Source organism: Verruconis gallopava (genome assembly GCF_000836295.1).
Source record: "Verruconis gallopava strain CBS 43764 unplaced genomic scaffold supercont1.9, whole genome shotgun sequence".
In the NCBI taxonomy this organism is placed as follows: domain Eukaryota; kingdom Fungi; phylum Ascomycota; class Dothideomycetes; order Venturiales; family Sympoventuriaceae; genus Verruconis; species Verruconis gallopava.
The window spans coordinates 207813-220832 of NW_015622145.1; the positions used below are offsets into that span (position 1 = coordinate 207813).

Consider the following 13020-nt stretch of genomic DNA (forward strand, 5'->3'; position numbering starts at 1 on the left):
TCACATCCAGTTCCATCAGCGGAGGACCTCCTTCTCCAAATGAATCACAACTACAGCACGACCGCATGCGCGATTGGAGGCCAAAACGTATGCATCTGGCTATGTGGTCTCTGCGCGAGGCGTTGCCTGTAATGATTGAGGGTGAGGATGATGGAGCTATGATCAGACTCTGTTGCAAAGTCAAAGCGTTCGGCATCGAAAGACGAGATGACTTGCCGCGGACGTCGAACCATCCCCAAGCGCGCCGACAATCATGCTTGGTTTGAGAATCCTAACGTTCTTCCCAAACCTAAAGTGCAAGCTATGCTTAGGATTTTCTCTATTTTCCGAGATTATTTTTCCCCGGGGGAATGGAGTATGACCTGCCCTGCTCCAACAAGTGAAATTCTATGTGAGATCGGCTTCTAGAAGTCTTGGCGCGAAAACCAGATCTTTGTCTAGCCCTGTTGCCAATCATTAGTTGTGCAAGGGGTTGAAAGGTTATAATATACCAAGGCGTGTGTTGTGTCTACATCTAACGGACGGTTACATGGCCCCTGGCACGAGCGCAGTTCCTAGCGTTTTCTCACCTAGAGACGGAAGGGCCGTCGAATCGTCGTGCTTTCGAGGTTTCAGCTCCTCCGATAGTTATCAGACGACTCTTTTCGTATACAGTCTTGCGTCTTAAGGGCGAATCAAGTGACATCATGGTAAGATACGATTTTGGTAGAGGAGCCACGATGTCGGTACAGAACGGTGGGCAAAGTCGGACGAGATTTTGGAGGCGTGACGATAGTGGCGCCGACCAAGATCAAAGCCGCAGTTTTCACCTTCACAAGCTGGTCATGATCAAGAGGAGTTGAAGGCCAAATACAATCAAAGGCCTCGTGCCTGTGTAATGCATCAAGTTCTTGCGCGTCTGACATGCCGCCCCTTTTTGCTCATTGTCAGAATTGCCAGCTTGATCCCCAAACCAGCCAAATTGTCGGACTTTAACGCGACCATAACGATTTGCAACAGGATTTCTCTTGCTCTACTTCCTCCCATCTCCCTAGGACGGTTGCAGAGTACTTATTTTTTGAATCAAGAGCTCAACTCTGAGTGAGCCTCGATTGGCATGGGCCACATGATCAACCTTGAAGCAGCATGCTTGATATCTCATCACTTTGATGGGCCCGCCTTTTTTTTGACAATGGTTTGCCGCATCAGACCCAGAAAGCTGAATGACCGTTTCCTCCATCCAAACACGTTATGTTGAAGCGCGAAAGACCATGACTAGTCTTTGAGAGTAGAATTGTCATTGCATACAGCAGATTGTACGTAAGCAAATAGTCTATGTAACAACCAAAGGCGGGGAGTTGGATATAGGACATTAGAAACGATCATCACGGACCTACTCGTACCCAAGCACAAGGAAATGAACTCGGTCCTCTTGTCTCCAACGAAGCCCCAGTCAAACATGCCACTTCGTCATTTCATCGCGACCGTAGCGTTATGAACCACCAGAAGTATCCTTGCTTGAACTAGCATCCTTGTTCCACCAACCACTGATGCTCTGAGTGATATTTTGTGGGACAGACCAACTACTCCTGTTCGCCTTCTTCTCATCCTCGGCTTCTTTTACCAAACGTAGTGGTCGCATCTTGTTACCTGTCATGACCCCGCCGGCGCCAGCTGATCTCTCGTCTCTGCTAGCCATGCTCCGGGGCGGACTTGGTGTGTCAACACTTGGCACCCCGTCAGTTGTGTTTGTGGCGCTGCTGTCTCTTTTCTTGCTTGGTGACTGAGCACTTCTCCTGGGCGAGCCGTCCGTACCATTGAGTGCGTCCAGAGCAGATTTGCGATTAGCAACCGCAAGGTCCTCGTCTGTGCTGTCGTCGACTCCTCCATCTTCCCTGATCGAGGTCACTGTCGTTGCATTACCACTTGGTTGTCTGAAGCCGAAGAATGAATTCCGTGGTGAGACAATGCTCGGGCTCGCAGGGTTTGGATCGTTCGTTGGCCCGCGGTACATGTTCCCAACCACGGTTGCAGGATTGTAATCTATCTGTGTACTGCGTCTTCTTGATGAGAAGTCCACGGTCACGCGCTTCGAGTTTGTTCGGTTGAGGGGGATAGATGGTGCTGTGCTTATGTCTTCAGTAACTCCTGGTTCCCTGGTCTGAATAACGGTCGACTGTGGCCTTGGCTTTGATTTATCGCTCCGGCCATACACGACAGAACTCGCACGCTGGAGCAAAGACGGACCAGTGTCCTTCGCAGGTGGCGGGGGCGGAAGGTCTTTATCCTTATTTGGAGGCGCAGGCTTCTGTGCACCCGCCGGCGGCTCATCATCTGTGTTCGACAAGATATTTTCGTAACCTCCCTGATGTTGCAAGATCCTGTCAATGATTTTATTGATATACAGGGTCAGAGCCTTGTTCTCATTCTTGAGTGTTGAGATCTCGTTCATTAGTTTTTTGACTTCAGCGTGTTCGGCCGTCGTTTCGCCGTCTTCAGAAGCGTTTGAAGCCAACTCATCCGCAAGCGAGGCAGGTTCGTGTGATTGCGATCGGTCTTCCGGAGCAGGACTGCTACGGAGCAGGTCGTTGCGCGAAAAATCTCCGTTGAGCGTTCTCTCACTCAGCAGCAATTGGTAGCTATCAATGTCTTCCATTAGCCTGGCATTGGTCATGCGCTGCTCGAGTACAGTTCGCTCTAGTTCGTGCACCCTCCTCGTCGCATCGCCCATATTCTCCATCTCAACCATCTTTATCTGGAGCTCGGCAAGCTCGAGTCTTAATGATTCAATCAATTGGTCCTTCTGCAATATCAGTTTGGAATTGTTGCGCGAGTTACTCCGCTGTAGCGACGATGGCGGTGCAAAGCCGGTCTCGAGTGTGGGCGACGAAGCTATGGAATTCGTCAGTTAAAGCGGTGATGAGGCCAGAACATTTTGCGCAATACCTGCTCGTGGCATTCTGCCATCATCTGTGCCGGATTTATTGTCCTTTTGCGACAACGACTCTTTCAACCTCTGAATGATGCTCTGCAATTCTTCTTCCCTTGCTTGTGTCGCTTCTCTCTCCTTCATCGCAGCTGCCCGCTCAGTTTCATATATTGTCTCTATCTCCCGCTTCTGTCGTAGGACTTCACGTCTCTCATTCTCCAAACCCTCTACTCTCTCCTCTTCCTCGTGTAGCCTGTCTTCCAGCTTTCCTTGTTCCTGGATTGCCTCATCTAACCTTGACTGCAGGACCTCGACCTGTTTCTTATAGTCCTCTGCAGCCTGTTCCGCCCTCTGCAGTTTATCTTTCAGATCATCAATTAGCGCAGAGGACTCCATGCGCGCATCTTCATCCGCCGAACCGACGGCTGACGTGCTGTTTTTAAGATCAGATGATCCTGCCGGTTTCTTCACCATAGCCCTTGCGGACACCGGCGTACCATTCGCTGTCCGAACAGATCTGGCTCTTGCGACACCGTTGCTTGGTGTGGATGGCGCAGCGCCAGTGCCGGTTCTCCTTGGTGCAGGACTAGGCGATGTAGGCGTGTTACCAGGTGAGTTGCGACCTGATGTGCCCGACGTAGGCGTCTTCTTCGGGGCCGTAGCCATCGGGATTCAAGTCTGGCAGGTCGCGAAAGATGGCAGTTGTTTGTTAATGGTTGCGAGATCTGGCGCGCAAACCAAGGTCCGATGAAGGTGTTACCACGCCGGATGCGGAAAAGCTAGAGACGAGAGTAGTGGAGTAGACGAGTCCACACGTGTTCGGTGGCTGTGCGATGCTGTACAGCTGCTCTTTGAAAAGCGCTTGACGCCTGGCTTTCAGTCGCTGGTTGCTGCCACAGGAAGGACTGGCTTGCAATTGTGTTGCCTGATCACACGGCGGCTTGTTGATGTTCCGCGTCACTTCATGAGATTGCACGTTCCAGGAGCATGGGCACAACGGAAGTTTCACGCGTTATTTGCTAGACGCCCAGGTTGGGATCGCCCTGCGACAGATTTACCTTTCCATCCCGCATCTCCTGCGTCTGGTCTGATATCCCTTCGGTATACGATGCCACGCTTACATTTCGCGCATATTTCCGCGCGACGTGTGCGAAACTGCAGACGGGCTACACACGTGGAACGCACGTGGTAGGGCATGCACAGATCGAAGAAACAAAAAGTCAAAGTCATCAACACGGGCTTTCTCATGGTAACATATGATGAGAGTGCGCGACGATTACATACCAAAAAAAATCTAATCATTGTCTGCCTCTACACGTTATCGATACTTCTCTCCTTTCTCGTACATAGCCTGGGCTTTTCCTTCGGATGCCCTAATATTTCTCGTCCCGGTACCCCGGATTCTGCCAACCCGCTGAGGTTCCCCGGAATTCAGAGCTCCTTGCCCCAGCGTCCCTCTCAGGACAAACTGCATTTCAAGCCCTCTTTTGGCCTAGTGATAGAGTGTCAAATATCGAAAAATTTGGCTCTCAATCTCCATTTTTCCTATTATGGCATAGTATGACCTCGGAGAGTTGCATCGGGAGCTCTGTCTCCGCTTCGCGGAGCCACTTCGTCAGTCGATAATGCCGAAGAGCCAGAGTATACAGTGCAATTGACAACTGAAATTGTGCTCACTTCTTTTTGCCATTGGCTTCTTTTTCGCCTTGGCGAGCTGAGTTTTATCGTCGACACGTTCTTGGACGCCTCGTGGCTGAGGAAAAGCCTGAAAATGTTTCCATCAATGTGCAGACATGTCTTGAGGCCTCGCGCCTCGCAATCAGTGCGCAATGCCTTTCGCACGAGCAGGGCGAGATCTCTTCACGCGCCAGCAGCATTTAATTGGAAGGATCCTCTCGGTGCAAGCAATATGTACACGGAAGACGAGTTGGCCATAGCGGAGACAGCAGAGGCATATTGCCAGGATAGGCTACTTCCCAGAGTGTTAGGTACGCCAACTTCTAGGGATACCAATTGTGGTTTATATTGATGATGTGTTCGCAGAGGCATACCGCCAGGAAGATTACGACAAGAAGATTCTTGAGGAGATGGGTGAGCTAGGTCTATTAGGCGCAACTATCAAAGGCTACGACTGTGCGGGCGTGTCATACGTTGCCAGTGGCTTAATAACCCGCGCTGTTGAGCGTGTGGACTCCGGTTACCGATCAGGCATGTCAGTACAATCATCGCTCGTGATGGGGGGAATTGACGAGTGGGGCACGCAAGAGCAGAAGGAACGCTTTCTACCTGGCCTTGCGAAAGGGAAGATAATAGGTTGCTTTGGGCTGACCGAGCCTAATCACGGGTCTGATCCTGGAAGCATGGAGACTATTGCAAGGAGGCATCCGAATCAAAAGGGAATGTATCTGCTCAGCGGTAGCAAGACATGGATCACAAATAGTCCTATCGCAGATGTTTTAATGGTATGGGCCAAATTGGAAGAGACGGGGAAGATTCGTGGATTTTTGGTTGAACGAAGCAAGTGCCCCCCGGGTACACTGGATACGCCAAAGATTAAAGACAAGAACGGGCTACGTGCAAGCATAACTGGGATGATCCAGATGGATAATGCGCCTGTGGCCGAGGAGAATATGTTCCCCAGTGTAGAAGGCCTCCGCGGTCCGTTCAACTGTCTTAACTCTGCCCGCTATGGGATTGCTTGGGGCGTGATTGGCGCGCTGGAGGACGCCATAGCCCGAGCAAGAGATTATGCTCTGGAACGGAAGCAGTTCAAGGGCAACCCTCTTGCAAAGTACCAGCTCGTTCAGAAGAAATTAGCCGATGCCTCAACGGATGCAGCCTACGGTATCGCGGCGGCGCTCCAGGTCGGGAGATTGATAGACCAGGGCAATGCAGCGCCAGAAATGATCAGCATGATCAAGAGGCAGAATTGCGATCGTGCTCTTGCCAATGCCCGCACTTTGCAGGAGATTTTTGGCGGAAACGCTGTCAGTGATGAGTACCACATTGGTCGGCACGTGGCGAATCTGTTTGTAACGCAAACATACGAAGGACAGAGTGATATTCATGGTGAGTAGAGTCGCTTATTATGGGCAGAAATAACACTAACTTGGCTCTAGCATTAATTCTGGGTAGGGCCATCACAGGCGTGCAAGCATTTGTGTAACGTAATAACAGAATATCTTGATTCTGTGAGGAAAAAAAAATCTTTCACCCAAGACTGGCGGCTTTCCATCCTGTGTAAGAGTAGAGTCAAAACTACATTCTGTAGGAGAATGATCAGTCCGGTCAGGCAAGCGCCGTCAATCCACTATTAACTTTGTTCGATATAGCTATCCAATTGCAATGCCCTATATTACACGCAAACAAAACTCGCTCAAAGACCTGGACAATACCAAAGCGTTTAATCTACGATGAATCTTCCTTCGCTAATACTCTTTGCAAGCTCGCCACACTCATCCATCGCCGCCCGCCACCTGATCGATCTTCTGCGTCGAGAACAAGATTATTGCCTACAGCAGAAAATCAACAAAACCACCACTTCACCACTTCGGAATGAGTTCATTACTTGGCAACTTATCCACGTCCAGCACTTTCTTAGTGCCTTCTACACCTACAATGGGGAGCTTCTTGCACCCCTTGCTCTTCAATGCCTGTGGTACGTTGTCCGCGCTAAGTGCACCAATCTGTTGCAGTACACTCGCTTGATCCCAGTACACATGCTCGTGTTCGAGCTTGCCACCGCGTACGGTCACTATGCTTACGATGGCGATAGATACCGTCTTGTTCGTAGGAGGTACACCCGGAAGGATCCATGGCATCTCTACAGTGTGCTTGAAGGAAACGACGAACTCATCGACGACCCTGTTTACCCCTACTGTTCGGGATACGAGCTGCACTCGCAGCGAAGGTGGATTTCCAGGTATGAAGAAGTCGTGGTAGAAGTGATATAGAGCGCGCTTGCCAATGCCGCCGGTCATAGTAGGCACGTGATTCACGTACGGCGAGTCTTGCACCATCATGCCGACCGTTCCGGCTGCGTCGCGGTGCTTCAACGATAGGGTCTTGAAAGTTTCGTTCGTGCGCTCCAGATGCTCCGAGATGTCCTTTTTGAAACCTCGCCGTACTGCGGCCAGACTTCTTGACCACGCAAGCGAGGCCGAAACCCTGTTGAATTCATCCAGGTCGTGCTCCGCGAAACCCGGCTCGACGCCGCTGTATAGATACACTGGGAAACTGGGAACAAAACCTTGCGAGTGGGTGAGATGGATTGTGAGGTTCAGCGAACTAGGGTACTTTGCTGTTGGATGAGGTATAGAAGTGGGATAGTAGCAGATGAGAGCGCAGCAATGCGGCATCGGTTTCGTGGCTACGTCGAGGCAAATTGTGGCAGCATCTCCGTACGCCACTAACGCATATGCCTCACCAAGCTCTGGGAGACCAGTTCAGAGAGTGCCGGATGTTGTGTCAATCATGAAGCTCACCTAAATCATCAGCCAGTCGTTTGAGCTCTTGAACATATGGCTTTCCGCCGCCATTCATTGGCAGATAAGTCACATCGAACCCTTCGTCTTTCCAGTGTTGAATTGTTGTCTCATCGAATTCTTCATCCTCGCTCGTGATCCATAGTCGCGGAGGCAGGCTGTTGAAGGACAAGAAGCCAGTGCCGCTTTGCGTTGGATTGAGCCCGTTCACGCTGCCCATAGCGATTGATACCGTATTTCAGCGAATTTTGCTTGTATGAATGATGCGAGAAACGGCTCTAGCACGATCGCGAGAGGCCTCACATACAAGTTTTGGGCATGAGGTTGGTTTAATGTACAATGACGTATGGCCAGTCGCGTGGTCCTCGCGTGGGATTTGTGGGGCGTCATCCGTCCATGGCTTTTTGCGATCCTGCGACTGCGATTTACGAAGGAAAGGATAGGATTTTCGTTGACCCCAAAAAAGCGTGATTTGATATTTTCACTTAGCTCCTGGTTTGCAATAGGTATAGGTATAGGTAATTCGTTTCATGAAGCGGCTGATTATCTGAGGGTGTGAATGTTGCGAAGTGCCCCACCAATCCCCATGAAAATAATTAGCCGAGCTCGCCTCCACGACTTGACGTTTTGCTCATCAGTAACACCAGTTCTGTGATTTTGCTGAAAGCATAGAACTAGAACCTCCTGAGTAACAATCTGGTATTCTTCACAGATATAGCAAACATAGGTCGCAAACAGAGAGACTTCCGCCCGTCAGCAGGCTACAACTCCCCTCCGTCGAAGGGGAGCAAACGAGGCAAAAGATCACAAAGAGACAGCCCCAAGCCTCTAACGCGGCGACAGCGCAACCGGCTACTCAACGGCAAAATGGGTCAAGAGGAGTCCACATTAGTTGATGACTCCATCGAGCCTATCACGCTCAAAGCTCGCGATCTCTCCTCGGTGGCATCCTACATTTTGTCTCCAAGATGCAAAAATATAGTCGTCCTGACAGGAGCTGGCATATCAACATCTGCAGGAATACCAGACTTTCGGTCTCCAGAGACCGGACTTTATGCGAACTTGGCCCGGTTGAACCTCCCTTACGCGGAGGCTGTCTTCTCCATTGATTATTTCAGGGAGAAACCAGAGCCGTTCTATATGCTCGCACACGAACTGTATCCGGGAAAGTACAGACCTACTATTACCCATTCATTCATCTATTTGCTACACAAGAAGGGGCTACTGCTCAAGCATTTCACACAAAACATCGACTGCCTTGACCGCGAGGCTGGACTACCTGGAGACATGGTCGTTGAGGCGCACGGCTCATTTGCGACGCAGAGATGCATAGACTGCAAGACAAAATATCCAGACAAAGAGATGAGAGAGCATGTTGCGAAAAAGGAGATTCCACGTTGTGTGAGAAAGGAGTGCAACGGCCTGGTAAAGCCGGATATTGTTTTCTTTGGCGAAGCTCTGCCCACAGAGTTCTTCATGAATCGAGGGCTAGTCACGCAGGCGGATTTGGTCATCGTTTTAGGCACCAGCTTGACTGTGCAGCCTTTTGCAAGCTTACCGACTTTGGCCGACGAAGGCAAGCCACGACTCTTGATCAACCTTGAACAAGTTGGCGGGCTAGGAAGTAGGCCAGACGACGTTCTACTTTTAGGGGACTGCGACGAGGGAGTAAGGAAACTTGCAGACGCACTTGGTTGGCTGGGTGAGCTTGAAGAGCTGTGGGCGGAGACGGGTAAGAGATTTGGTATAGAAGCTGCTCCAGCGCAAAGTATACAGACCGCCTCCGAGCGCACACAGGATGAGAGGCTTAAAGACGAAGTCGATCGACTTACCCGAGAGGTTGACGAGGTGTTGAAGCTGAATAGAGCTCACGAAGAAAAAGTGCGGGACGAAACCGAGTCCAAAGTGGAAAAAGAAGACACTGGTAGCTCTGAAGCTGCTATACCAGCAACTTCGAGTGCTTCGTCTTCAGACACTAAAGACTTGTCCGAGGAGACAAATGTGGAAAACGCTGAGGCCGTGGCCGACGTCTCTCCACGTGTGGAGAAGAAATCTTCGCTGTGACTGCTTTTAGATGCCACATAAAAGGTAACTGCGTTGTCCTTGCCACTTTATATATACCAGTAGATTTGGATTGTCACGCTAGGTTTCCATTGCAGGGAAGTAAATATATGGGGGGCCATTGTATCCGGTGCCATGGACTTGCTTCGACACGGTGTTTGCCCAGCTCATGTCGTGCAAATTCTAGTCTTTAGCCAAGCTGTAGGCAACGCGAGTCGACTTGTAAGCAGAGACTTAGATAACTCCAACCCTTAGTTTGGCTAGACCTACAAAGATTGTGACCGCCATTTTTTGGACTTGAAATGAAATCGTAATGGCCGTGAGGAGGTTTCGTTCTCAGAGAGAGTGCATTAAGATCAGCCGACAATCGGCAGAGCATGGGTTTCTGTCCACTGTCACCAAACATCAAATTTCGAGCATTTTGGTAAGGAACGTGCTACTTGACAATTCAATGGCGTTGCCGCTTGCTTCTAGGAGTAACAGGAGCAACACTTCAGGCGAAGCGAACTCGAGGAGTCAACAAGCTCAAGCTGGATCTGAAGATCTCTCTCTCACATACGCACGTCCATCATATACGAACAAGAGAGACCGCGTAGGCATTCTTCGTCATAGGAACAGACAGACCATGTTGCTGATCTTCGCTTTCAGAGTCAACCTATTCGAGATGCGTTCGGAGCAGTGCATGTTCCGCCTCCGAAGCACCAGATCACGGTCGTGCGCCACATGCCTCGGACGTTAGCGTGAGGTCATCAATAGCAATAGTCACCAGACGCAGCATGGATCCCTCATTATGGCTGACATTGTCCGAGACTTCTATCCCTTCGAACTGGGTATTTCTAGAGTGAGCAGATCTTCTTTTTGGTTCGCAAGCTCTCTTCTGAGTCAGCCTTGCAAGTTTGGTCGTATTCGGCTACTCTTGACACAAGATTCCGAGCGTATCGCCATACCCAATCGCCATGACTGAGGGCGTTGCCACCTACCCGTCCTGCTTCCGCGTCAATTGACTTTCGGAGCTGCGCGGATATATAATGCAACATTCTAGGGATTTTTCCCTTTGACGCGAGAGTATATATTACCGAATACTCTAGTGAGGCGCCGCCACGAAGCTCAAACCCTTGTCCATAAATGGCATCGTCCGAGCATGCTCGACCAAATTCTCCTCCTCCGCCCACCTCCGAGAAATCGCTTGATACGGAAAGATTTGTAGTCAGAAGACGCGACAGGAGAGCATCAGATGCTGATGCCGGCTCGACAGAGCTCGGAAGCGCGGACCTTAGCGCAGATGAGTGGACTCCTCATAACTCGTCGCCCTCTGCCGCCTCTGATGAAGAAGATGACGATGACATAAAAACCGACTCGAAGAAAATGGTCGACGGAAGTATAGGTGATGGCCTTCATATTACCACGAATGGACATGCCAGTGGCAGCTCAGGCATGCCCCGTGCGGACTCGTCAGAGAAAGCCTACGAAAAGATGAAACCGACGAGTCCAACGAGCGAAACGTCGCCTGGCGATAGGAGGAGAAGGAGCATACAAGTTACGTTGGAAAAGACGAATAAGAAGGGCAAATATATTCTTACGGCTAATGATCCTGAGTACCGGGAGATCATGCGTAGCCTCGTTGAGCGCGATCTGGAATCGAAACAAAAGCGCCCACGTTTCCGAGATCTCGTGTTCACTCGCCGTTTCACAACTTTCGATCGTCAAAACCCCACTAACGCAGATTCTCCTTTCTTCGGCTTCTTCACGCTGTTTTGGATATGCATTGGCTGTCTACTTGTACGCGTGGCAGCTCAAAATTGGCGACAGTACGGACATGTCCTGGGACAAGCAGAGATATTGCATCTGATGTTTGAGCGGGACGTCATTGTCCTGGGTCTGACAGATGGTGCTATGACTGCAGCCACGTTGTTCGGAGTTGGCCTGCAAAAGTTGATCGCCCGTGGCTATTTAAGCTGGAATAGGTTTGGATGGATCATTCAGAACATTTGGCAGACCTTTTTCCTCTTCTCTGTGCTCTGGTGGACGTGGTATCGCGATTGGCCATGGACTCACACGATCTTTACTGTGCTTCACAGCCTCGTCTTTCTGATGAAGCAGCATAGCTATGCATTCTACAACGGGTACCTGTCACAGGTATACAGAAGACGGCGCATACTGCAAGAAAAACTTCGTCAGCTCGAGGACATCGAGCCAGTTGCTAGCCCTACAACTACGCAGAAAGGCTTTAGTAGCGCCGTTGGGGATGATACTTCCGAACGCCCCCTGTTGTCTAGTACCCGTCATCGACGTAGATCATCGATTCAGACCCCGAAATCGTCTACGAATCTAAGTAAAGAGACATCTGAAGTCGCCAAGATTGCGCAGGCGATCGATTCGGGCCAACCGCTGGATGAAGAGCAGGTCGAAGCATTTTCCCACGTTATGCGGTCTGAGATAGATTCCCTCACGGAGGAACTGAATGGAAAGGCGACCTCGATTGAGCGTGCCTACCCTAATAATCTTACCATTGCCAATTGGTGGGATTGGACCTGTCTTCCAACCCTTGTCTACGAGCTCGAATATCCTCGTCAGGAAACGCGAAACTGGCTCTACATCGCCGAAAAGTCGGTGGCGACGTTAAGCTGCATCTGGATCATGATCATTGTGAGCCAACAGTACATCTATCCGTCGGTCATGGAGACTGTGCGAATGAAAGAGAGCGGAATGAGCCTTGAGGAGCGCTGGAAGGAATTTCCTTGGATCGTCGGCGACATGCTCTTCCCACTTCTCCTTGAGCAACTGCTTACATGGTACGTGATATGGGAATGTCTTCTGAATGTCCTCGCTGAGGTCACCCGCTTCGCTGACCGCGGATTCTACGGCGATTGGTGGAACTCGGTCTCATTCGATCAGTACGCGCGAGATTGGAACAGACCTGTACACAACTTCCTGCTCAGGCATGTATACCATTCGTCGATTTCTGCATTCAAACTGTCAAAGGGCGCCGCGACTTTCGCAACATTCTTACTGTCGGCACTGGTTCATGAGCTCGTCATGTTCTGTTTGTTCAAGAAGATTCGAGGATATCTCTTCTTTATGCAACTGAGCCAGATCCCCTTGGCCATGCTTTCTCGGACAAGGATGCTGAAGGGACGGAAGATCTTGGGCAATGCCATCTTTTGGATTGGGTTGTTCTTGGGTCCAAGCATAATATCGAGCTTGTATCTGATCGTGTAGGCTGTGATGCACTGTAGATAGCGTCGTTAACATTAACTGAAGTTGCTTGCTGAAGCCATACCGTTCCAAATTCCTCTGTGCTTGACTTGCTATGCTAGACTTGTGGTCGACCGATTTAGGACTGTTCAAGTCTGAAAGACGTACCAGGGCGTACTCCGGTGACACCTTTAGCTGTGAAGCCCATAACCTGTGAGGTTCGACGAACGTCTACGGGTGCTCTTGGTTCCTACAAGATCAATGCAGCTAGAAGACGACTCGACAGTACTTGATGCTAGATGCTATTCACATGGGATGGATGGATAACATGAATGCACGCATCGCAAATCTACAAATGCCGCGTCGCTTACG

General features: G+C 50.3%; 5 protein-coding genes across 6 annotated transcripts; 3 read left to right on the top strand and 2 right to left on the bottom strand.

Moving 5' to 3' along the window:
• Window positions 1-1258: 1258 nt before the first annotated feature.
• PV09_03405 (uncharacterized protein) lies at window positions 1259-3650 on the bottom strand. The gene is made up of 2 exons (XM_016356600.1): window positions 2926-3650; window positions 1259-2871 (listed from the first exon to the last, which is right to left on the bottom strand). The coding sequence occupies exons 1-2, from the start codon at window positions 3572-3574 to the stop codon at window positions 1472-1474; spliced, it is 2049 nt and encodes a 682-aa protein (XP_016215393.1). The 5' UTR covers window positions 3575-3650; the 3' UTR covers window positions 1259-1471.
• Window positions 3651-4452: 802 nt separating this feature from the next.
• On the top strand, window positions 4453-6879 carry PV09_03406 (uncharacterized protein). Its single transcript, XM_016356601.1, has 4 exons — window positions 4453-4896; window positions 4952-5977; window positions 6028-6566; window positions 6684-6879. The coding sequence occupies exons 1-3, from the start codon at window positions 4680-4682 to the stop codon at window positions 6072-6074; spliced, it is 1290 nt and encodes a 429-aa protein (XP_016215394.1). The 5' UTR covers window positions 4453-4679; the 3' UTR covers window positions 6075-6566; window positions 6684-6879.
• PV09_03407 lies at window positions 6117-7700 on the bottom strand. 2 transcript variants are annotated; one of them, XM_016356602.1, is made up of 3 exons: window positions 7393-7700; window positions 6477-7340; window positions 6117-6420 (listed from the first exon to the last, which is right to left on the bottom strand). In XM_016356602.1, the coding sequence occupies exons 1-3, from the start codon at window positions 7610-7612 to the stop codon at window positions 6317-6319; spliced, it is 1188 nt and encodes a 395-aa protein (XP_016215395.1). In that variant the 5' UTR covers window positions 7613-7700; the 3' UTR covers window positions 6117-6316. The 2 variants fall into 2 exon arrangements, with proteins under 2 accessions (XP_016215395.1, XP_016215396.1); XM_016356603.1 differs by having other exon boundaries at window positions 6117-7340.
• Window positions 7701-7830: 130 nt separating this feature from the next.
• PV09_03408 (uncharacterized protein) lies at window positions 7831-9735 on the top strand. Its single transcript, XM_016356604.1, has one exon. It carries the CDS (start codon window positions 8260-8262, stop codon window positions 9454-9456), a length of 1197 nt encoding a protein of 398 aa, XP_016215397.1. The 5' UTR covers window positions 7831-8259; the 3' UTR covers window positions 9457-9735.
• Window positions 9736-9852: 117 nt separating this feature from the next.
• Window positions 9853-12726, top strand: PV09_03409 (uncharacterized protein). The gene is made up of 2 exons (XM_016356605.1): window positions 9853-10045; window positions 10102-12726. The coding sequence occupies exon 2, from the start codon at window positions 10579-10581 to the stop codon at window positions 12670-12672; it is 2094 nt and encodes a 697-aa protein (XP_016215398.1). The 5' UTR covers window positions 9853-10045; window positions 10102-10578; the 3' UTR covers window positions 12673-12726.
• Window positions 12727-13020: the final 294 nt, after the last annotated feature.